Below are 23,763 nucleotides of genomic sequence, written 5' to 3'. Positions count from 1 at the left end.
ACGGTTGACGTTGCCTCTATCTGGCAAGGAACGATGTTGGTACACCCGCGTCCGGACACTCCCACCGAAGTCGACATTCATGCACCGTTTCACAGCGAGGCCGGATCATAAAGGGGTTTACCGAAAGTTGTTTCTATAGCTTGTTCGAATAGGTATTGGAAGACGGATTCTTCGCGTTGTGAATTTGTACGGCGCCGTCCGACCCGTCGAGCCTCAGGTGCCTAGATAGGTCTCCATCGACATCAGGATACGACCGAGCTACCGGCTGATCCTCATATTACGGCCGGCCTGGTGTGGACGGGATATTCTGTTACAGTACCAGAAGAAGACAGTTGCGGTCTGTTCGTGCCGGACAAGGGAGGAAACTAGGGTCCGCAATAAAGATACCCGGAAGTTGCCAAATATCCCAGATTGCGGAAGTTGTTGATCATCCTCCCGCCACTGAACCTGTCACTCCAGGTGTCGACACTGCTGAAGGTCGGGACGAAGTCAGTATGGGGTGTTGATTGGACATCTTAAAATCGTCACCTCATGGCAATGCTCCTTGACAGGATCTTTCCGCGCTGCCTACAGCTCCGCTGGCCCTACCAGACAAAGTGTCCTCGAAAATGTTATGGATCCCCACCCAACACTACTATGTTGGAATGCAAACTCGGCAGCAGCCATGCTCCATCGATCCAATGAGCGGACAAACTCCAGGCGACGGCCGCAGGCTTTTCAGGACGCTAGCGCACGTTCCGTCCATCGGTTCGTTCGAGGGTAGTCTCCGCAACTCAAGTGATACAAGAATGGGGGCTACTTGCCACAATCTCCAGGTCGGGACGGACGTCCTATCACCCCCTACGCACCTCCGCAAGGACGCTAATAAATACAGAAGCTAGTCAGCCAAATGCTAGATCTTCGCACGCGGCTCCTCCACAGCGTAGGCGAATTGCCTCACAGTACCGAGTAACTTGATCCGTAATCATCTAGATGCCCTCACGGTAAGCGGAGGAATTATTGACAAAAGTCATTTACCACTACTAACGAATTTCCACGGACATGCCTTGACGAGGATAGAGGATCGATCACAGTAGGATCTTCGTCAACCGTTATCCTAGCCATGAATAGCCGCTTTGTCGACGCCAACGGCATCGGGCCAAGCTTGGGAGGGAATAACAAATCCCGATTCCATGTCTAGTGGCGCTCAGTTGACCCGAAAGCGTAACAATTGATAATTCATCTTCAGCGGCGGGACAACAGGGTGTATCCCGTCCACTGTGATCATTCATCTTGCACGGCCTACAGACTCTACTGTCGCACAGGGATTCGAGGTGCTTTACCCGCATCTCACTTGCCATAGCAGGGGGGATTTGACCAAGAAACGACAGCTGCCATGAAGATAGATAAGAAGCGCATTAGCCCAGGGTCTAATGTCTTCTTGACCAGTGGCAAGCATCGCAATTTCTCTCCAGGTTGATCTCCAGGATGAGAGCCACCGCCACTGCACTCCTTCTCACGGCCGCGCACTCGACTTCTGCTAGTCTTCTGCAGCATGGAACCGTTGACAAGACCTTCCCTCGGAGTTCCAGCCAGGTCCCGATTCCGGGTACGACGATCCTACCGTCGACATCGCGGACCCGTCCTTCGCCACTGCAATAGCAACTGGGTATCAAGGTCCCTTTGCATCGTATGAGGAGCACGAGCTCGTCGGACCCGTCGACCTGCTGCGCAAAGGACAAGTGAACTTTGGAATCAACCCGAACTTCACAATGCCCTTGTACCAGGGGACTTCAGCAGCAAATACCACCTACTGGTGGGTCATCGTCGACTCGTCGGACGAGGGCAACGCCAAGCAGCTGGGGCTCAACTTTGCGCCGAAGCTCCGTTCCGCAGCCCAGGGTTTGACCAGCGATGGTCTCAAGGCTGCTGAACAGCTGGAAGTTGTCAACAACACGGTCTTTGGAGGGAAGGAATGGTCGACTTCTCGCCCATGCGGAATATCGTCCCGGGTGACGCATCGGCCTTTCCGCCCAAGTCAGTCCAGCCCGGTAGTGCGGGCGATCAATATCATACGCCGCTGATCCAACTCACGAATGCTGGTTACGAGGTGTATAACGCTCCGGTGAGATTAACTCGAACCCCTTCTTTTTTGTCCTTGAAACATCCTGCTAACACCCAGCTCGCAACAGATCATCGGGGGTGACGTGGCCGAAGATTATCTGAACCAGGTGCGCCTCGACCAACTGCAGGTATATAAAAACTCGTCTTTTATTCGATACTAATCACCGCGTGCGTCTAGTTCTGTAACGGCATCCCGAATGACATGCTAGACGACTTCCGCAGCAAAGTGCACGATCAAGTGCTCTCGATCTGCCCTCGCGACCAAGTCGTCACGGTCGCCACAGTCCGCGGCTTCTCCTTTTCCAAATCGGTGCTCTACTTGGTCTTTGACGTGTCGGATCCCTTATCCGCCACATTGGACGGAGGCACTTGGGGCCCGTGCTTGCGAGCCATCCGCACAGGCGGCGACGACTCTCTCTTCAGCAGCACCGAGCGCTTCTTCGTCTGCACGAACGGATACACGAACCGGGATCTCCCTCCTGAGGCGCCCAACAACGAGACGCACCATCCATGACGACAGGGGTTGAACAGCGCTGTTCTCGGGGAGGGAAATCCTTTGAACACGCTTGAGGCGATTCCGACCGTCGCTTATGGTATGCCGTGCCGTGCCGCGTTTTGCTGATTGGTGCTTTTCCATTGTTGCTCTGATCTGTACTGCTGGTGACATAGGTGCTGACCTGTGTGCTTCGCAGATTACCTCGCCCCTGTGGTACTTCGATCTGTATTCATGGACAAATGACAGCATCGAGAACGCTATTCGGACGAGGGCTGACTGGAGAGTTCGTGGTGCTGGAAATGGCGGCTGCCGGCTACGTGACCAATCCGGATGGTTCGCCTTTGAGCGACGCCGGGCTTGTCACCAACTGTCGGATTGCGTATCGGTTCCTGTATGGAGATCGAGACGCGACGGAAGGGTACTTTGCGCCACTGTCCTCCGTGCTTTGCTTCCATGACTGAGGTCGGAGGACAAGATGCCGTCAGAGGTGTATCTCAACGACCACGCAGGCAACTATTCATAGTTAATGATAACTAAAGCGTGTCTAGACGATTAACGATTGATAAACGACGCTGTTGGCGGCGTCGTTCGTTCCTCGACGCTTATCGCCATCTTCCATTTCTGCCTGTGTGGCACCTTTTTCCGGCTCATGGAGACTCAGCATAAGGCGTGTCACAATGATGGGGAGTGGACGAAAATGTAAGAAGAGTTGAACGTCCACTAATATCTCACTTTGATACGTTGAAGACCGAAATGTGATGTGCCACACACAGTACTGTGAATTCCTATCCCAACCCAGCGTCCAACTCGCCAGAAACGCTTCCAATCTCGGGTATACGAACAACAGCTGCTGTTGAGGCGCCACCCTGTTGTTTTGTCATGTTGAAATATCGCCGGAACTCCGCCCATTGCTGCAGTCATTGCACTGTGCTATTCTGTCATGTCTCGCTTCATAGGATTCCGTCCACTACTTGCCTCGATTCAACAAGCTCAAGAACTCCTCCCGTGTCTTTGCGGAGCTCCTCATCGCGCCAAGCATACAGCTGGTGGTCGTGCTGCTGGACGTTTTCTGGACGCCTCGCATGACCATACACAGATGGCTGGATTCCATCACCACAGCAACACCTTGCGGTTTCAGGACCTCTGCGATAGCCAGGGCAACTTGCTTGGTCAGACGCTCCTGCACTTGAAGCCGCCTTGAGAACATCTCGGCCAGCCTCGCCAGTTTGGACAGTCCCAGCACGCGTCGGTTAGGGATATACCCTATGTGCATTTTCCCGATGAAAGGAACCATGTGATGTTCACAGAGACTGAATACCTCGATGTCCTTGACGATAACCAATTCGTCGTGGTCCTCATGAAATACAGCACCGTTCACTAGATCTCGCACATTCTCCTCGTAACCCTTGGTGAAGTACATCAGCGCTTTGGCATATCGCTGCGGTGTGTCCCTCAGCCCCTCACGGTCGGGATCTTCTCCGATACACTCGAATATGGTCCGCACCGCGTCGGCTAATTTGTCTAATCGGACCTGAGCTTCCTCCGGGCTTTGTTCGAGGCGTTGTCGTGTGCCGATGCATGGCCAGGACAAGCCGTCAAAGTCGATGGCCGGGTTCTGGGTGTAGGGGCTGGCTGGGCGGGAGAGTGTCGAGGCCGGCGGCGTGGGCGGGGCTTCGTCCCTTTCGTCCCGAGCAGGGGTATGCGATTGTGACGGACGCTTCGAGTCTTGTTGTTCTCGGTCCTGCTGTTTCGTCATGTTCTCCAGCCCCAACCATGATGTGCCCGCTGGCATGGTGCCTTGTTGTGTGGTCTGTGCCTCCGCGGTCAGATCTACCGTCTTCCGGCGCCCGTAGGTCGACTGTATGGAGGTGTGGAGGTTTTCGCGCTCTTGGGCACGAGTCTTGGTGGGCTGCGAGCTCTTTAGGGGGGATGAGCCATTCAGAAGGTAAGACGGCACGGCAGAACGAGGTTTGGGCTTGAGAGGAGGAGGAGGGGGGGCAAGAGCAGGGGATGCGACGTCGCTGCCATCTGGGGATGGAGGCTTAGGAGAAGAGCTGGTCTGATCCATAGCGGGGCTGTTGTCTGGACTATTGCGCGAACATAATTTGAGGTTACAGATATCTTTGAAGAAAAAAGGGGACAGTCATATATTGTGAAAAGCTAATCTGTGGTCACATGAAAGGTAAAAGGTATTACCGTTTCTGCTGGGTTTCTTCTCTGCTTCTGGTGAAGGGAATCAACTGTTTGTGCCATGAGAAAAAGTCGGGGAGGAAGTCGGAAACATTTTCTCGGCCCTTGCAGCACAGTCAGCGCTGGCCAATCAGAACATTGCGCCTGCGGAGGATTAAGTCGACTAATTAAGTAGTCTTCTTCACTTCCAGCTCACTTCCTGGTCACCCATGAATCACACTCTGTTCAGTCATGTGTATCGGCCATTGGGAGACTCATTTCAAGTTCCTTCAAACTGACTCGCCTGCAGCTCTCCTAATAGACCGTGCCATCTCTGCGGGCATGCTCAGAAATGGCGAGTGGCTGGCATCAATAGTTTCAACCTTCATATCTGCACCTGCCTGTTGCGCAGCCTCTACCATGCCCTTCTGTGCATGAATTGGGATCGCCTCATCCTTCTCGCACAGCAGGTACGTGCATGAAACATGTTTCCAACCAGCATAAGTGACCTTCGAAGCGAAGGTGAGATAACTGTGCGGTTTCAGCATGTTGACATACTTCTCCGGCTCCTTGACATCGTTGTAGAAGGTCTCGATGGGCGTTGCCGGTGTGACGCTATCCTGAGCCTCATTGAGTCGAAACCATGGCAGGGGTTGATTGTTGAGGGCGTCCATCAACGATACACCCTCGGGTAGGGCGAAAGCGCAGCAGAAGTAGATGTGCGACACGCCACCCTTTTTGCCCTCCTTCTCTCGCTCAGACTTGACGAAGCCCTGGACTGCTTCGCACCCAATCACCCCGCCATACGAGTGGACCACGACTACTACGTCTTTTCCGCCGTCTGCAAGCGGCTTGAGCACTTGTCGAATAGCTTCGACGTCGGGCCAGAAGTCCTTGAGGGGTGTTTGAGCGCCCACCGATGCGAGGTCCACGCCTCTAGTCTCGTATCCTGCAGCTTGGAGCTCGGCTGTGACGAGGTGGAAGCCGTTGGGGTCGTGCCATGCCCCTGGCACGAAGACAATAACAGGTTTGCTCGACATGTTGCTGTGGTTAGGCGAGTTGCTCCCCTTTGTTCGGGCAATTTAATTCGGAGGATGCAGAATGCCAAATCCGAGCAACAAACGGGGGTCTTCCAAGACTGCAGTCCACCGAGGTTATATATCAATGGATAAAGGCAACGCTACCTCAGGCCAGAACACCAAGCATTCCTTGGTACATCTACATTCGTGCTCTGATTCGACCCCCACATTTCGGCATCCATGGACGGGACATTATGTACGATGCATGATTGGCTATCGAAACCGAGAGTTTCGGCTCCCTAAGGCAGCAAGGACGGTGAAGCCAAACTCAATCTCACACACCTGCTGGTACTGACTCCCAATCTCAGCTGCTGATGGATTTGTTCCTGAAGCAGAGCGATCAAGCGACCCTCTAGGGCTTCAATCTGATGAACGCATTGCCCGCTTTGAGGTCACATAATAAGATGGTTGACGACGTCAGTACCCACTGGGTCGAGGGTACGCCAAGCTAGAGGTTTCCTGAAAAAGAAGTAGCGTAGCAGATTGCGTCGATCTTGTATACTGCAACGCTGACGATAAGAGCCCGAACTTGCATAGTCCTGTGGGCCTCACGAGCCATACACAGTCATTCCCAGGTTTGAGGCTCAATCTTGATTACCACATTAATGATTAGTCGGGGATCAATCAGCACGCCACGGATACAAGTCGGGGTTAAGCAAGCCAGCTTCGTGATAGCACAGAGCGTACTCCGTATTGCTTATGCATTGGCATTGTGGCACAGAAAAGCCACACGAGGCGCGCCGGACGACCTTCTCGACAGTAATACTGTGGCAGTTTAACCAGGTTAGCAACCTCCTCGAAGCTAAGAAGCAGGATCGCCGCTCATGCCTCGCATTAGTGAGCGCTAAACCTCGTTTGACGACTTCAAGGATACCTCTAGGTGGGTAGGTAGATACCTCGTCGACCGGGTAATGACATTATCTTTGCGATCCGCACCAGGCGGTGAGCCTCCCTACCAGAGCGGTTATCCTGCTTCAGCATGATGCTCCCCTAGCAGAATGATCATCCCCTTTCGGACGACTCCACAGACGTTGAATTCATGTCGACCAAGCCCACCAAGTTGAATCCCCAACATCCGACACTCGATAAAACTTGCGCGCGGCAACCTACTTCTTCGCGATCGCAATATATGCCGTCGAAAACAAATCCCTAGCCCCTCTACCCTGAGGGTCTTGTTCCTGTGCGATTCGCAACATCTCACTCCCTAGCCTGCCTCTTTCTTCGTCACTCCACCCCTTCGTGGCCGCAGGGTACCCTCTAGCCACCATATTCGGATCCCGAAGAAATGGTTCGACAATCGCATCCGTTTTTTTCTCCACGATCTGGACATTCTCCGCCCTGAACCCTGCATTTACAAGGACATCACGCAGCGTCTTCTCCTTGGCCCACAGCTCCGCCCACGGAGCGCTCAAAGTCTCCAGATCCGGCCTGATACTCTTCTGCGCTGCAACGATCGTGTCCATGATCCGCCGCTCCTTCCAAGTGGTGACTACGGCCACGCCACCCTGTTTCAGCGTGCGATAGATTTGGTGAGCTCCCCTCTGCGGATCGGGGAGGAAGAAGATCCCAAAATTCGTGATGGAGAGATCAAAGTAGCCGTCCGGGAACGTGAGTTCCTGGCTGTCCATGACTGAGATTTCGACGTTCGTCCAACCATTGCGCACGGCTTTTTGCTGCATCACCCGCGTTACGGAGGGGACGTAGTCTGTCGCGTGGATCTTCTTGGGGGCAGACGCCACCTGCTGGAGGTGCGCCGTCATGAGGCCCGTGCCGCAGGCGTTGTCGTGGATGCTGGTCTCCGAGGTCGGGAATGGGATGAGATGGTCAATTGCATAGCGTCCGATGTCGCCTGTAAGGACGCCGACGAGCTCGTCGTACACGTCCGAGAGTTGGTCGAAGTGCGCGGCACCGTGGACCGCGGAGCCGCGACTCTCGTCTGCTGCCGTTGTGCTTGACATCGTCCTGCCGAGCGTAGCGTAGCGGTTATTGCACTTATTGACGGAAGGCTCCGGTGCTTGGATTGGCCGGCTGTAGGCATGTATGTATGTATGTAACTTTCAGCTCTGAGGTCGTCGTGCTACCTGTCTGCACGTTCAGAGTAGTGTTGTATACGTAGTACTTCATATGCTCTTGCTCTGACTTAGTCGCTGTAGCCTGGCTGTCCACAGCGGCCGGGCGGAGAAAGGCCGCCAGTCCAAGCTTCAAGCCACAGGAGTCAGGCCTGCGGTGCTGAGTGCCCCGATTACTGAACACTCACTCGGTCGATAACACGTGACGATGTCTGAGCTGAGGTGGAACGAGCTATGGGATCAGGCGGTCAGGCAAAGCCAGCTGAGGCAGACTTACCGGGGAGTATCCGTGGCAGGATGACAGGCACTCTGGACTTGGACCGTTGTTGCTGGGTAGTTCGAACGGAATACTGTATGTAGCTCGAGTCACGTCGGATTTAACAGCCTTGTCCGATATCCCCACGGTGTCTCTGTCCTGGGGTCGATGAGCACAATTGCTACTTTGGAGTACAGAGTAAGACGTGCAGAGCATGAATGGAAGGGAAAACATGACCTGGCCTTATCGCGAGTTTCATTCACTAAGTAGAGTACAGTCACTTCCACTCCATGGCGATGCCATGAGGACAGGCAGGATGCCAAGAAGTCGGGTTCAAATACTGTGTACTCAGCTTCAGGCCACTGTCCCGTGACAGAAGTTACAGTATGATCATTCAAGTCGTCAAAACTCCTAGAATAGAGCAGAACTGTGTCTGTACATGTACCTGTGACTTCCACGCACTCGTTTAAGTTGGGTCGGCTGCGCTTTGTAGCGCCGGAGCATGTATCCTGTTCGCTGCGTATCCGACCGAGCCATAAGCCATGACACCAAGGTACCCAACCGACACCAGATATGCCAACACATGCTTTGCCCTCTGTGGCATCCCTCCCTGCCAGATACTGTCGCGTTTCCATCGTAACATAGCAACATCCCTAGCCAACCCGCATATTCAGACCTTCCAGAACTTTTATGTTACTCGACGCCCCGAATCCTCAAACCCGGAAAACGCAAGACAAGACACTTCTCACGCGTGTCCTCAGTGTACAGCATATTAAACACACTCCCATTCGCCCCAAACACACCATCTTGCACTCCGATCGGCGAGCACCAAGCCGCGCCAAATCCCCTTTTCTCCAACCTTCACAACCGTCTCCCACACACTCCCCAACACCTCGCCATCCACCTCCTTCAGCCCACTAGCCTGCGGTAAGCCTTCGTGTTTACGGTTCAGCCGGATGATTTTGCCACTTGGAGACTGTATCGCCAGTTTGGCCGGTTTGTCTTTGACCTTCACACCGGCAGCGGCGTTGTTGACGGACGAAGGCTCGCTTGGATTCGATCCTGCAGCGGAGGATGTCATGCTCATCGCGCTGGCCGGCCGAATCATCGGATTGGGACTGACGGGCCTGCCATCGAAGCCGTTCGTCTCCGTCGCGGGCGTGGACGCCATGGAGGCGGCATGCTGTCTGACACAAAAGACGTATGTCTCTCCCGCGCCCAGCCGATAGCACTGAGGTTGCACGACGTACAGGTCCTGCCTCGTCGCGTGGGGAGTAGGATGCCTCATGACAAAATCATAGGTCGGGTTCTCACCGCTGTGGTATAGCGGCAGTGCCAGTGCCAGTGGGTGGACGATGTCGCGCGAACTGAGCATGAGCCCCTTTTTGCCTGCGTAGACTTTGAGTGTTGCGACGCCCTCATCGCCCGGCAACACGGCTTTGACCACATACCGTTTCTGCGCAATCTCGGTGTTTGGCACGGTTCTATACCAACTTGCCTGCGTGAGGGCGCGTTTCTTGGTGATGTTTTCAGCATCCTCGTAGACGTCACCATCTTGATCACGTAGGTATCGTCGCGCTTCGACTTCCGCCACGATTTCCACGTCAGCGGGCACATTGACGCTGAATGTGCACATTTCGAGGCCCTCCATACGGACGATACTCGTGTCGTAGGCATGCATCGATAAGCCGAGTCGGAAGAATGGCGCACATGTGCCAGGCAAGGCGAGGAGGACGTCCGGGCTGATGTTTGGGATCATATGTTGCTGGGAGTCGTCGACGGGAACATGCGTCCAACAGAACTCGCTGGGCCGAGTGAGGAAGTACCATGCTTCCGCGATGCTGGTGCTGACGCTGGAGTAAAGTGATCGTTTGGGGTTTGTCGGGCTGGCAAGACTTGCATCCATCATACGCCATTCATTGTCAACCAGCACAGCGTTCCAGAAATGGTTCGGTCGAGAGATTGCGTCCAAGTCGGGGTCTTCGCCTGGTGTCTTCAAATACCCCTGCACTATCTCCGCATGGATCCCAATGGCGGTGCACATTTCAAGCACCACTGTTGCGACTTCTTGACTACTCCCTCTCTTCGTATGGATCACTTTGCGGGTATCAACCGGTTGGTTGTATTGGTAGCTGTCGAACTCATGGTCGTCTTCCCAGCTTATCCTCTCAGCGCACCAGATGAAGATGGCACGGAGGCGCTGGACGCCACTTCGGTAGGGCCTGCATATGAAGCTTGTCGCGAGGGTCGCCGCTGTGACGCTGCTGGGTACGCTCGTGATAAAGCGAGCTGCTTTGTCGACCTGGCTGAAACTGGGGTTGCTGAGCTGGAATGGCTCATAAGCGGGTCGACTATCGGCATCTTCGTCGCCCTGCAAGTTCTCGTACAGTTCCTCGACAGGACATATGACGGGCTGGTCAAGCATATGGCACCGATCTGCTCGTTCCTGTCGTTCAGAGGGGCCAGGAGTATTGGACCGGTTTATATCACGGCGGGTGAGAATATAGTCTGCTGAAGCACCGCTCAGCAAGCCCATCTCTCTCGCAGCATCTCTCCCGAAGGAGTTGTTAGCTTTGGAACTTGCGACGGGCGCGTTGAAAGCCATACCGCCAGCTATGCCTGTCAACTTCGTGGGCGACCCCGGATTGCTGCCGGCCTGGCTTGCTGAAATGGTACTCCTGGCACTCGCGGCGCCGGTCTTTGCAGTGTCGATGAGTTTCTTGAAGAAGCCTGCTTTCTTGGCCTTGGGCGTGGTAAATCCTCCCAGTCCGCCTGTCGGACCACGGTTCGCATCTTCCCAGCCAATCGCGGACTTTGCTCCTTGTCTCGAGTCGTGGCTTGGGTGGAAGGAGGTGTTGCTGGTTGGAGTCTTCGGCCTGATATCTGCTTCAGACCATTGCCCGTGTCTCATCCCCGAGCTCGTCATTGGCCGGGTCATGCGTTCTCGAATGCTGCCCATTCTTTTTCTGGCCAGGCTGCCTGCGCTTGTCGCGCTGAACGCACCCGCGGAATAACCACTCATGATGCTCTGACTTGTCATGGCTGTGCTGCGTGAGAAGTTTGTGCCGTTGCTTGAATTGGTCGAATTCGTCTTCTGCGTCATTGCTCTCGACAGACCGTCTTCCTCGAGATCCAGAGCAGATTTTCTCTTTCGCGCCGACAGCTGTGGAGCTGCCATCGATGAGTTTGGCCTTGATGCCCACGGTGAGTTCTTAGGCGGAGGTTCTGGCGGATCACTGTCTAGTGGATCTGATCCTTGGGCTTCGCGCGCTTGCTGCATACGACGAAGTCGGCTTTCCATCCTTTGCACATAGTTTTCAAGGCGGGGTGGGCCGTCTTGGAAGCGGTCAGGGCTATTATGGCGACTGCTGTAGTTGATCCGTGCTTCCGAAAAGGTGCTTCCTCCGGCACCTAGTCCGAGGCTGGTGAGCGGTCTAGGACCTGGACGGTCTTCGGGACGACGAAAGTCATCAAAAGCTTCCGGCGACCACGGATTGAATTCTTGCGGAGCTTCCTTCTGTATTGAATCGTGACGTACAAGAGTCATATCATCAAGGGAGGATATTACATCGTCCATGGCATGTCGGATCATGGGCGGCGTGTGTCCGCTGTCAGATGGCGGTGCTGGAGATGGAGTGCGCGAAAATGTTTGGTAGCGGTCGTTCATGTCGAAAGGTTGTGGGGCGGGGGACGCAGCCCGACCACCTATGATGCGATGTGGTGGTGGAGGTGGTGGAGGAGAAGATCCGATTTCGTGATGTGGCATGGGTGACGGAGACCTCGAAGGAGCCCTGGACGGGGGCCTCTGCTGCCACAGCACTGTCGATGGAGGATTTCTTGGGTCATAGGGAGCAGCCTGCTTGGGCACTGCTGTTGCAGGGGCTGTAGGGCCTTTGGCGCTCTTATATCCACTGAATGGTCTCCGCGATTTTGCTTTCTCCTTCTTTTCTCGTTGTTGGGCTGAAGAACTCTTGCTCGTGCTGTCGCTTTTTTGCAGGTCCGGCATGGGACTGACCGAACGGCGCATGGGTACGAAATCGTCCCCGAGAACAGTGACAAAATTGGAGGGAAAGAGGCCCATCATTCTCTTGTCTCTGTGCAGTCTCCCCATCCACCACGAGCCATCCCCGGCGTTAAGGCATTCTATCAGATCGCCTTCGATGAATCCCAGATCTCGATCTGTCTCACCGCCCCATGAATACACTGCGCGGCACCAGCAAGGGAATTTTGTGGGTAGCAAGGGCGCCGCCATAGCCAACGCGCTCCAAAATGTATGTCACTCGTCTCTTCAGGTGGGTGCGCGGCGCATCGCTTGGTGCGATAGAAGCATTGGGCTGTGCGTCGGCCGAGGGAGGTGCGTTCTGACTGCGAAGTGGAGGGACTGAAGGTGGTGGACGACAGTGAGCTCACAATAAAGCAAGTAGAAGAGAGTGGCAATCTTAGCGGATGTGTGACGGTGCCCCGCTCAGAGACAATGGGCTTCTACAACGACAACGTCTACAAACTCTGTTGCGCAATGGTGGGAGTGGTTGCTAAGCCAGATGGAGCGAGAAAGTAAACAAACCTACTTAGGACTAGCTCAGATCGACAAGGCCGAGACTGAGGACGAGGCTGGGACACAAGGCTGCGCGCAAGGCTGCCGTTGGTTGTCGTTCAGACGCATGATTGGCTCAAACCCGCAGCCTCTCTTTGCAGCACCAGTGTTTCCCCAGAGTAACTCGTCCGGCTCTGCGGTTGTTCGGCTTTCGTTCGGCCTGCCAATCCTTCGGTTAGGACGGCTCTTAGCAAGCATAACGAGAGGAAAAGTTGATTAATCGTACGAGCACGGACTCGACACTCGTGTTGCCCAATATTAAAGCCCACCTCCGCCCTCCAGATCTGTACTTTATATCAACCTCGGAGTCCTCAGCATTTTGCCCAGCTGCTTTGCACCCATTCACGGCCAGCTCATCCCGAATAATTCTCGACGGACTACGCGAGATGGAATATGCAACATCTGCCAAGCGGGCATCGCTTCGGCATACGTGCAGGCTGAGATCTTTCCCAATCAGTGTTCTCCATAGGCTGCCAGATTGCCAGGCTCCGTGACCAGCAGCCGACGTCCTCACTCAGGCCAATATCTCTGTCACCATGCTTGTTCCTTTGCTGCCGAGGCCACCTCGGTGACTGAGCTCCCCAGAGATTCGGCCCGCGGTTATTGTCGCTACCCCGCACTCTTTCTACTGGCCATCCGCGATACGAGTACTTGATGATGCTCAAAACACGGATCAGTGACCGATTACGACCGAATCGACGTCTTGGCTACAAGGGAGCCCCAACAAGCCCGAGCAAAAGGTCAACATCATCGGAGGCCCCGCTTGCCACCAAAACTTTGGAATGCTACAACGGCTTTCGAGACCCAATCGAGAGCCTCCCAGCCTCAGGATTAAGAGGAAACAGGCAAGCCAAGAAAAGCTAATCATGCACCATCAGCAATCCAATGTGCATAACTCCTCTTGCAGTAGCGCCCATGTTGCCACCACGTTCCATTGCCATCTTGGATCGGTCGAGTGAGCCTCGTTTCTCCAGAAAGGGTGGGCTGATGGCGAACCTTCGCTTCCGAACAGAACAGGACACTCTCCCTGCCGCAAAAGCTGCAAGCGAAATGGATTCGGATGAACAACAGCGCCGGGCGCAGTTTGCAGCACCGGCTCCAATCTTTTTCTTGGGGGTGGGTTTCCAAGCTGTCACCAAGACTTTGGCGCTCGCCAGGGGGCCTAGCTGGGTTTGGGAGGTGCACACTGCAACTCAAGCATCGAAGCTTGCGAGTGCTTTGATGGTCTTTGCTGCCCGCGCTCGTTTCCTTCTAGGTCAAAGGTTGCTTGCATGACGATTGTCAACCCAGACGGCGCTTTCAACAAGCCACAATATTCACATTCATCTCAATGTCCAGCAGATTTACGGTTCGGTTTGGCTGGACCGGCCGGTGACAGCCGCTAAAGCACGTTCTATTGTGCTTCGGGCAAAATACCCCGGACTCCACCGGAGGGCCCCAGACCTGGGGTTATTTCAACCCTTCGGCACTCTTCTGGTTGGTACCTTTTCCAAGTCCATGGATCCGCATGGTCGGCTCCGTTTCTAGCCTGTCGCTGGGCAGGTGTTCACCTTCCGCGGTATGGATAACCCCTGCTCCTTGGTTGAGTCCACATTGCATTCTCGAGCCCTGGACTGCGCTCCATTGCTGGATCGGGCTTGCAGACAGCTTTTAGTGTCTTGTCAGCCACGCGCCATGTTCTTCGCTTGATTCCACGTTGATCAACTGTAGCACGCATATAGGATCAGGCGATACCCCGTCGAACGATTTCCCTCTCTCCCAATCTTCTTTCTCAATCTCACCACTTCTCCTTCTCCCATTCTCATCCATCTCGTGCGTCGATCGTCAATATGGCGGCCGTCATTCCCGAGAAGAATGCCGACATCAACGAGCTTGAGCGTGCCGATACTACGCTGACATCTGATACTGAGAAGGCCAACAATGCTGCCATTGACGCATTCACACCTGAGGAGCAGAAGAAGATCGTTCACCGCATTGACAGGCGACTGGTGCTCACCTTGGGCTTTATGTATTGTGTCTCTCTGATGGATCGAACCAATACCGGTATCGCCGTCATTGCCGGTATGGCTGTTGATCTCCGTCTTATCGGAGATCGTTACTCCATTATTGTACTCCTCTTCTTCATTACCTACGTCTTGCTCCAACCTCCAGCGACGGTCGTCCTCCGCAAACTCGGTCCTCGCAAATTCCTGCCAACCATCACTGTACTATGGGGTAGGTCTTACCCGTGATGTGTCGTCGGAGCTTCCTTACTAACTCAGAAAAAGGCATTACTATGATGTGCGGTGGCTTTATCAAGACATGGACCGACATGATCGCTATTCGACTGATTCTGGGTGTCTTCGAGGCGGGCTTTTTCCCGGGCTGTGCTTACCTGCTCTCTTGTTGGTATCCCCGCTACGACCTCCAGAAGCGAAACGCGGTCTTCTACCTGATCGGTTCGATGGCATCTGCTTTTGCCGGAATTCTCGCCTATGGCTTCTCCCAACTGAAAAACCACGGATCCGGACCAAGGTGGTGGGGACAGCACTACGGCCCTACAGAGGCAAACCCGGATCTTGCACCAGGTATTCTTCCTGGCATTGCCGGTTGGCGATGGATCTTCATCCTCCAAGGCGTCGTCACTGTCATTGTGGGTCTTGGTGGCTATGTTTTCATCGTGGACTTCCCGGAAAAAGCCACCCGCACGTTTGGCCTGAAGTTTTTGAACCAGAAGGAGGTCGACTTTGTGGTTGCCCGTATTGAAAAAGACCGACACGACGCAATTCCGGAAGAGTTCAATATCTGGAAGTACCTCAAGGGCGGCCTTGACCTGAAAGTCTGGGGGTTTGCGTGCTTGTTCGGTCTGACAACCACCAACACCTACGCCATCGCCTATTTCCTGCCTCAAATTCTCAACGAGGGCATGGGTTTCGGTGTGGCGGCTTCCCAGTGTCTCATTGCACCACCCTACGTGCTAGCCGCAATTCTCATGTACGGCGTCGCAGTCTTGGGAGATAGATGGCATCTCCGGTCCCCCTTTGTCCTTATCAACGGAGTCCTACTCCTAATCGGTAAGTTCACTGAAAGCGATAATGTCTTGCTTCAATACTGATTGCTGCACAGGCCTTCCTCTTCTCGGATACCTGGACAACGTCGGTGTCCGCTACTTCGGCGTCTTCGTCGCCGTTTCCGCCTGTAACGCGAATGTGCCCGCGGTCTTGACGTGGCAGGCCAATAACATCCGAGGCCAGTGGAAGAGAGCCCTCTGTTCAGCCACCCTGGTCGGTTTCGGAGGTATTGGAGGCATCATTGGAGGCACCGTCTTCCGCTCCCAAGACGCCCCTGGGTACCATCCAGGTATCCTCACCTGCATGCTGTCCAGTGCCTTGATCATCCTCATCACCCTGGCCATGGATTTCAAGTTCTGGCGTGCAAACAAGCGGGCTAGGGCTGGTGGCAAGCCCATCGAGGGCCTCGAGGGATTCTATTACACCTATTAAGTGTGACGATTTGAGACGGGCTGGCAACTGCAAGGTTATCGCCTCGGCTATTTTCCAGACTTTGGTTGAAGCCGCATATTCAACGAGAGACTCTGATTGAGAGTTCACGTACTCGTATAGAAGCAATATCAATTGCCCTTGAAAGTATAAAGTCCCGCCCTCTTGACGCGGCCAGGACTTTCTTGCACGTGCTGCCTGTTCCTCTCTCGCCATTGTGATTCTGAAGGGTTTTTTTAGTGCATGCACCCATGCTATACAGATTGTGATGAACCCGCAACAATGCCACGCCCGGATCCGGATCTGTTTTGCGGCCGAAGTGAGATTTGCCGTGCACTATCGCATCACAACGTCGCCACCACTAACTGCACATGCCAATCGGTATTGTCCGCTTAAGTTTTGTACAATCCCCACGCAGTGAAGAAGCGGCGTATGACCGACGGACGTATGCTCGTTGCATCAGAATTTGCAGCTACGGAGTACCTCGTATTTTCTCACCACCTTCGATCGCTCTTCGTGTCGCACGCACACTACCGGACCGGATCAGAACGCAATCTCCTTAGCCTCCTCCTCGTTCCCCGCGAAAGACACGATCCTTCCTCCACCTCCACTTCCACCTCCACCTCCACCGGGGCAGCTTCATAGTTTCAGCCTAGACCTGGAGAAGCCCCGCGGTTTCGATCTTTCTCAACCCTCCACACTGAAGGCTCACCAAAATCTCACCGAGCTGCACCGGAACGGCGCCGACTGTAGCCGTTCAGTTCACTTTCTCTGTGGACCCGGTCCAAGACAACTCATCTGTTCTCAAGACTACACACTTGGCGAGATGGCTGCGGACCTTCATTGCGTCATAATAGGGTTCACCATGCTTGCCTAGAAACCATGAGCTGCGCCATCACGCCCAGTATGGTCCCCTTCTTCGAAAACCTACGATCGGTGGAGGTGTGGTCGACGATGTTTACGAGACAAGCTGCCTCGGCTGCTGCATAGGGAACCTGCCTCTGGATGGCTGAGGGCAACGGCTGGAGTGCCCGTACGCGAAGATCTCTTGACGCTCGCACGTCGATGATAATGCTCACTTCAACCAGCCCAAGGACCCTAGGAGTGAAACGGGGGTGTGCTGGGCCGACGCCAGGTCCATGCATGACTGTTTACGGTAAGCCTTACGAGCCCCTCTACCAATCGCTGTTTACAGCCAGCCACCGAACGTTTGCTACCACGAAGAGTTTGAGCCGTCTGGGTCAAAGATCAAGAAGGCGGCAAGGTCGCCTGGGTTGCAATCATTGCAGCCGCGGTGTCTGGTGCATGCTCCAGGCGATCCTCAGCCTGAGACGCCAGTCACATTCACGAGTGAATGTGGAAGTCCGTTCCTGTCGGAATTTCCGACAACACCATTCCAGGTCCCCAGACAAAGTGAACTTCGGCTGATGGCACTCGGCCGCTTGCCTGCGAGAATGGTGACAGGGATGGTGTGCCGTCTAACAGGCCTAGGCTGATCTGGCGCGAGATCCGCTGAGTCGCTACGCTGGAGCCTTGCACAGGGATCTTCGTCGGGGAAAACCCCGGCTCAGGTAACTATGGCCGCAGTCTCCGGACCCTCAACGTTCGAGGCCTACTGGGTAGGTCAAGAAAACGCATATGTCACGTCGGTCTTGGTAAGGCCGAAGCACATGGTGAGGAAATGGGAAGAGCCCAGCCTCATCTCATTGCGCTTCCCCTACGGGACCTCTTTGCTCCAAGTGGATATGCTGATTATATTCTTGAGTGATAGTACGACGTTATCTTTGACAGATCGATTTTATACAGATCTCAGAAAGACGCTGCCTTCTCCAGGTGACAGGACTGTCATCATTACTGGGATTCGTGTGGCTTACTTCCGCGATATCTCACCCTACCCTAGCATTCACCTTCCCTATCTACCCTCCCCTCCGTCTGTGCTCTTCGACGATGATCAGCATGCCTGTACAAAGCCACTCGGAGATACAACTTCCCGCTGCCCCCCATTAAGGAACCCCACTGAGCCATTGATTGCCGCACCGAGTGCCAGCCAGTCATGATGCGCCATCAGGGTCGACGGACGTACCACTTGTCGTCCAGGCTCGGGAGTTCTCAGAGCAGAGCTTGACAGGCGACTACAGCGCTCACGTCAAATATTGCAGCATAAGTCCAGGTAAGAACAAAGTGAGCGTAAACGTTGCCTTCGGATGTAGGCCCACAAGCTGCGCCATGCGTTCAGGCGTCCTTCAGCTATCGCCTACAACGTATTTGCACTGTACTTCGAATCCTGTAAGGAGTATCTTGGATCATCCTGTTCTTTACAAGAGGCCTACACCGACGTCCCTCTCATGATTCGCATGTGCCGCTCCGCACTGTGCTGCTAAACATTGCGATAGCAACCTCCTGGTGACTCGAGACCGCCACCTTGGAACGACGAAAGCTATCCTAGCCTCAAGTCCCAACTCCCTCAGCACGCTTGGCAGTTACACGAAATCAGACATACTGCAAGACCGTACACTTAGCCCGGTTACTCCTTTAGTCTGGAACGCGCTGAGGGGCAAGCTCAGTGAAGCCGAATGCCAGACGAGTTGACGCGGAGGCGTGACTCACTTCCATAGGATAAAAAAGACCGAAATATATCGCGGCAGACGGGGCAAGAACATATAGGTAAGCTTGTATCTGTCGATCGACCTTTCTGAGCGCAGCTCTTGCATCTCTTTATCCTATTGTAATAAGCAACGAGGTCAAGTGCAAGGACAAACAGGAGGCATATTGAGCCTCTGTCTCGTACAACCCAGCTGTTGAACTCATCGAATCAGGCTAGCGCGCCAAGACAGTCATTTGAATTGGCGTGCGTCATTTGACATCCCGTGGCTCGAACTGCAACATCCGAATGCTGCGTTCTCCTTCCTATTATCACTGGCTTGTGATTCGAGACGTTAGCAGACCTCCAAAACTCAAAGAAGGACTTTGGGGCACAGAGCTTGGTATTCGCTGTCTTTACGAGGCTGAGGAATCTTCTCACAGATGTGATTTGTCCATCACGAAGACTTGCAGACGCCTCCTCGTATCCAGACTTCCAGCCGAATCTGGACCACGAGCCTACCCACCCGTCGCCAAGCTGTATGAAAGATTTCAGAGAAGAAGATCACTTTCTGCTAGGAAGATGCTTCAGATTGGTGACCATCGATGGACCTACCTATGGTATGACTCGTGCTGAATCAGGACAGTCATACCTGCCTCGCGCTCTACCACCTAGAAATCATGCATTGTGATTCAGTGGCGGACACGAAGTGTCTGCCCTGCGCCCCCGGGCCAGCGACCTTTAGGCGAGGCTGGAGCCAATCACACACACTCTTTGCTCGAAATGCTGCGTCTGGGTCGTTGCTTGTCTTCGTATCTTTTCCAGCTTTACGGTTTCTCATGCATCCATCAGGCAGTTATCAAGACTTGGTAATGGACAAAAGTGTGCTCAGAATTTTAGGGCGACGCCTGATATACCTCGCCTGATCCTGTGTTGCCTCTTCCTCTCTCTGAGCTTTCCTTTTATCCTCTCGGTCTCAATCCTCCCCAATTCGTCAGTCTTCAAGGGACATGGATTGGATCTAACATAGATATGGTAAGCAAGATTTGTAACAGGACTGATTGGCAATTCTCCTGAGACTAGTCATGACAGGGAAGCCAGGAACAAGGATGGTGGAATGTTGAGCGTAATGAGGAAAGGTAGAACAGGCACCAGCACCCCCAGAAGAATGGATTGCTGAGATCGTCAAGCTACCCCCTAGCTTCGGAAAGGCCCCGCGCGCAGAGAACGGGGACCGATGAATCGACCGAGTACAACCCTCACTACTACGCTCAACCAGTACAACCAGCGCGAGTTCGACCAAGCTATGGGAGGATACCGCGAAGACCAACTGCTGGTGGACGGCAGCAGGAGTCGCCATACGAGCCTCTGTCCGCCCAATATACAGGATATATGCTGCCTTCTCTCAACGACCTGACGCCGCCGCCACTTAATGTATGTAGCCCTTCTCTTCATCTGCGTGACTGATGGAGCTGACCATAGTAGTATGATAATACAGGTCACTCTCGTGCTTCTGTTGATCATTATGCTGGCAGTCTTGCACCTTCCACTAACAATGTGGTGAGTATTCCTTGGTGGGTCTGGGGTGCTGCGACAAGCCTTTAAATATCTACAGTCAGTCAATGACGGCCTCTCCGCATACAACGCTCCTGACACTCCTTTGAAACTGACCTCACGCCATTACGAGGTCCACGAGGTGGCCAACGACAATCCTTACAGCTACGACGCCGATACCTTTCTCAACCGGGCTGCAAGCAAATTGCGCATCAAGTCTGCTTTTCACTGGGTTGACCCGAGATTCTTCCACGAGCGGGCGTGGTTTGGCTGGGGCATTCCGCGTTCTTATCAGCTACCAGGACACTACTACAAATCCGCAAGCGACAAGCCGATCGACGTCTGGAAGCATCGTGATGTATTCCGGCGGAAGTTCGCCGGCCTCAATGAGGACCGCTATCTTAACCCACTTGATGGGAGGGTAGAGAAACTATTTGTCCAGACTATCAGTGAGCTCTACGACACCGACAACGCTACCACTTGGCGGAGGACGTATATCGACAATGTCAGTCCATGGATTATTCGCCTGGCCTATTGGCCATATTCTCATATGCCTGATCCAAGGCGACCATACTCCTTGGATTATGCAGTTCGCAAAACGTCACCCTCCGGCATCCGTGCGTGGAAGCAAGAACAATGGGTTCACGTTGGTGTAAGGTGGCTCCCCGCTTGCTTCGGCCTGCTCGTCCTCATGAGCTACCCCACCGATATTGAGGGTCAGGTCCGGAACCACGGTAATTACGACCCTGTGCCTTATCGATACTGGTCCTATCCAGTTACGGCTCGCAATTTCCGTGAGAATCTGGGCGAGAAGCCGAATTCCCGTTTCATAAGCTCAACCAAGGACTTCAGACTATCTGATCGATGCCTCAGACCTCGACTGCTCTGTTTCTTGGATGTGCAAACAGACGATAATCCCAGAGGACTGCTTGATCCACAGAGGTGGATCGACGCCCATGGCGGCGGTGTCGAACCCACCTACATTTTCGTATCTTACACTGCTGAGAAACAATTTGAACGGCGCTGTCGTGAGGCAAGGAGGGACATCCAAGAAACTGGATCCTCCAGCTGTGCCTGTGACGCATGCCGCTACTCCGCCGCCGATGCAGAAGCCCTCCACGCGATTGCCTATCAGGCTGCCCGCAACGCCGGGGTTGCGGCATACTGGACGGATCAATGCTGCATGTCCAGTGACAAGAACGAATTGCAGGATGACGTATATCGAATCAGCGATGTGACCCGCGGAGCAGCGAAGATCGTCGTGGTCGTAGGCCGTTCCGGGCGGAACCATCTTCCTCCCGGAGTTACCGCCCTTGACCTTCTTAGAGAATGGGGCACCAGGATGTGGACTTGGCCAGAAGTTCTGCTTGGCCCGGCGGGCGAAAAGATCCAGGTTTACACACGCGGAGGCGATATGAATGCGCCGCTTGAGATCTCAAAGATGGAGTTCCCCACCCAAGTGTGGGATGACGGCGAAGTCGCGAGGCAGCTGATCGACAACTACGAGGGTACTCTGACTTTGAGTCGGCTCGAGCTTGTCATCCTGGCACTTGAATGTCTCAAAGCCCGAGTCGAGAAAGGGACGACCAAGTATCTCGACGGCGACCTCTCCTACGCCCTGATGGGACTGCTGAGACAGCGACCCAAAGTGGACCCTACGGACTCTGCTTTCCAAGCTTTCTCACGGCTCTCCCTTGCCAATGATAGCGACCAGCTGCTTGAGAGAATGATATGTCTTCTTCCTGTTGAGCAGCTTGCCGACTCTCAGCTCGATGCGCATCCCGACCGACCTACCAGCCACATGGACTCGGATGGCACTCGAGACAGCCGCGAGAGACATTACTGGGCCAACATGAACGACTACTGGGGCGCCAAACTGTGGGACATTGAACCCACCTGCCAAGTCGCCGGGATAGGCCACGATGATACTGTCATACTAGACGGCGCCCACGCCGCGACCATCCATTGGGATCGATTCCGACGCGTAGCCATCACGACTCGCGAAACTTGGTCCCGGACCCTGGCTCGATATTTCGTGCGAGGCACGCCGGCGTGGTTCTTCACCGGCGTGTTGACTCTCGCGTTCGCGGCTGGCAGTTCCACCACCAAGGGCGTTGGAGCATTGTTCCTCGTCGTTGCACTTCTCACCGTCCTCCTCTCCCCAATGCTCATCTTGCATATCTACGGCGGGAAAGTCTGGAACACGCAGCCCTGGCTCTTCGGCTTCGAAGGACACATGACCCTGCGGAAGATTGAGATGAAGATCTTCGGGTTTCCCTCGGAACGTCTTTCATGGGCCCCCTACGCGAGTAATATGTCTCACCACCGAGTTAACACCGAGTTTCTGGCCGACGAGTGCGAAGGGACGGATCCATTGCTTGCGGGCGACAGTGAGCCCGAGGTGATTGTCTCGCGGTCGGGAGCAAAGCTGAGGCTATTCACACTTATCGATACGAATACTATGTATGTTGTCCTGTATCACCTACCTGCTTATACAGCTTCATTGTGCATTACGAGAGCTGACCTGGCAAAATCAGGACAGTAACAACCTTCCGCGCAGCCCGGCCCCCCACGATCGCCCTCCTCTGCGGCTCTGAGGGCGGGATGCAGCGAGCAGTGCTGTGCTCGTATGACTGGACGAATCAATGTCTCTGGCGAGAGACGGTGCTGCGCATGGAGACTGTGGTGCTGGAGAAGATGTCCCGCATCGGGAGGGTGAGGTTTGGACTGCGGCGACGTGAGGCGGACGTGGAGAGGAGTTATTTGCGGCCGCCTTGACCATGTCCTTTGATTGAATATCGAATCTCGGGTACTGGGGTGTGGGAGCTTACTAGTCTTGAAACGGTTGCCCCTGCCTGGCGGTCTTACCGTCGTCTTCGATGCGAACGCATTGTTACAGAACTCGTACCGATTCGGGATGCGAGTTGTGTACTTACCTATGCCTCCCTCTCCATTAGCAGCCGCATCTACCATTCGTTTCTGTATCCAGTCATGGCCATCGAGTTACTTTGATCGAGCTGTCTCAGCCGTGTTAGGCACTATGCCTTTTGCGGTCGCAGTTTCCCGCGTTGGAAACCAATCATCGGGACTTGTACATAATTGGCCGCCCCTTCCATCCGGGATGCTGATGCTCTCAGACAAGTTTCAAGTTGTCCTCATCGACACCTCGATAATCCTATTGTACTTCTCAGTGCGTGACCTCGACCAACGTCTTGGCTTGCGGTATTGACCATGGTGTTATGCTCTCGTCTTCCGTAGCCTTTGCCTTGCACGAGCCGCCAGGTCCTGATCAGGAATCAGCTTATCACACCAGTGATACACTACCTGGCTGATAAGTAACTTATCTGCCGCGGATTGCCCTTCCTGCTGACGGCATTCGACTT

General features: G+C 54.2%; 7 protein-coding genes across 7 annotated transcripts; 3 read left to right on the top strand and 4 right to left on the bottom strand.

Moving 5' to 3' along the window:
- Positions 1–1,954: 1,954 nt before the first annotated feature.
- On the top strand, positions 1,955–2,617 carry A1O7_04616 (uncharacterized protein; the record flags this gene model as incomplete). The annotated part of the gene is made up of 3 exons (XM_007758626.1): positions 1,955–2,104; positions 2,172–2,210; positions 2,282–2,617. 3 exons carry the CDS (start codon positions 1,955–1,957, stop codon positions 2,615–2,617), a joined length of 525 nt encoding a protein of 174 aa, XP_007756816.1.
- Positions 2,618–3,566: 949 nt separating this feature from the next.
- On the bottom strand, positions 3,567–4,667 carry A1O7_04615 (GTP cyclohydrolase I; the record flags this gene model as incomplete). Its single annotated transcript, XM_007758625.1, has 1 exon — positions 3,567–4,667. One exon carries the CDS (start codon positions 4,665–4,667, stop codon positions 3,567–3,569), a length of 1,101 nt encoding a protein of 366 aa, XP_007756815.1.
- Positions 4,668–5,058: 391 nt separating this feature from the next.
- A1O7_04614 (uncharacterized protein) lies at positions 5,059–5,808 on the bottom strand (the record flags this gene model as incomplete). The annotated part of the gene is made up of 1 exon (XM_007758624.1): positions 5,059–5,808. One exon carries the CDS (start codon positions 5,806–5,808, stop codon positions 5,059–5,061), a length of 750 nt encoding a protein of 249 aa, XP_007756814.1.
- Positions 5,809–6,953: 1,145 nt separating this feature from the next.
- A1O7_04613 (uncharacterized protein) lies at positions 6,954–7,805 on the bottom strand (the record flags this gene model as incomplete). Its single annotated transcript, XM_007758623.1, has 1 exon — positions 6,954–7,805. One exon carries the CDS (start codon positions 7,803–7,805, stop codon positions 6,954–6,956), a length of 852 nt encoding a protein of 283 aa, XP_007756813.1.
- Positions 7,806–8,944: 1,139 nt separating this feature from the next.
- On the bottom strand, positions 8,945–12,424 carry A1O7_04612 (uncharacterized protein; the record flags this gene model as incomplete). Its single annotated transcript, XM_007758622.1, has 1 exon — positions 8,945–12,424. The coding sequence occupies one exon, from the start codon at positions 12,422–12,424 to the stop codon at positions 8,945–8,947; it is 3,480 nt and encodes a 1,159-aa protein (XP_007756812.1).
- Positions 12,425–14,595: 2,171 nt separating this feature from the next.
- A1O7_04611 (uncharacterized protein) lies at positions 14,596–16,248 on the top strand (the record flags this gene model as incomplete). Its single annotated transcript, XM_007758621.1, has 3 exons — positions 14,596–14,980; positions 15,034–15,819; positions 15,872–16,248. 3 exons carry the CDS (start codon positions 14,596–14,598, stop codon positions 16,246–16,248), a joined length of 1,548 nt encoding a protein of 515 aa, XP_007756811.1.
- Positions 16,249–20,218: 3,970 nt separating this feature from the next.
- A1O7_04610 (uncharacterized protein) lies at positions 20,219–23,158 on the top strand (the record flags this gene model as incomplete). The annotated part of the gene is made up of 4 exons (XM_007758620.1): positions 20,219–20,260; positions 20,312–20,386; positions 20,442–22,843; positions 22,918–23,158. The coding sequence occupies 4 exons, from the start codon at positions 20,219–20,221 to the stop codon at positions 23,156–23,158; spliced, it is 2,760 nt and encodes a 919-aa protein (XP_007756810.1).
- Between the last annotated feature and the right edge of the window lie 605 nt (positions 23,159–23,763).

This window comes from Cladophialophora yegresii (genome assembly GCF_000585515.1).
Source record: "Cladophialophora yegresii CBS 114405 chromosome Unknown aczIN-supercont1.3, whole genome shotgun sequence".
In the NCBI taxonomy this organism is placed as follows: Eukaryota; Fungi; Ascomycota; class Eurotiomycetes; order Chaetothyriales; family Herpotrichiellaceae; genus Cladophialophora; species Cladophialophora yegresii.
Note: the sequence above shows the minus strand (reverse complement) of the source record. Positions and strands in the feature narration are given on the sequence as shown.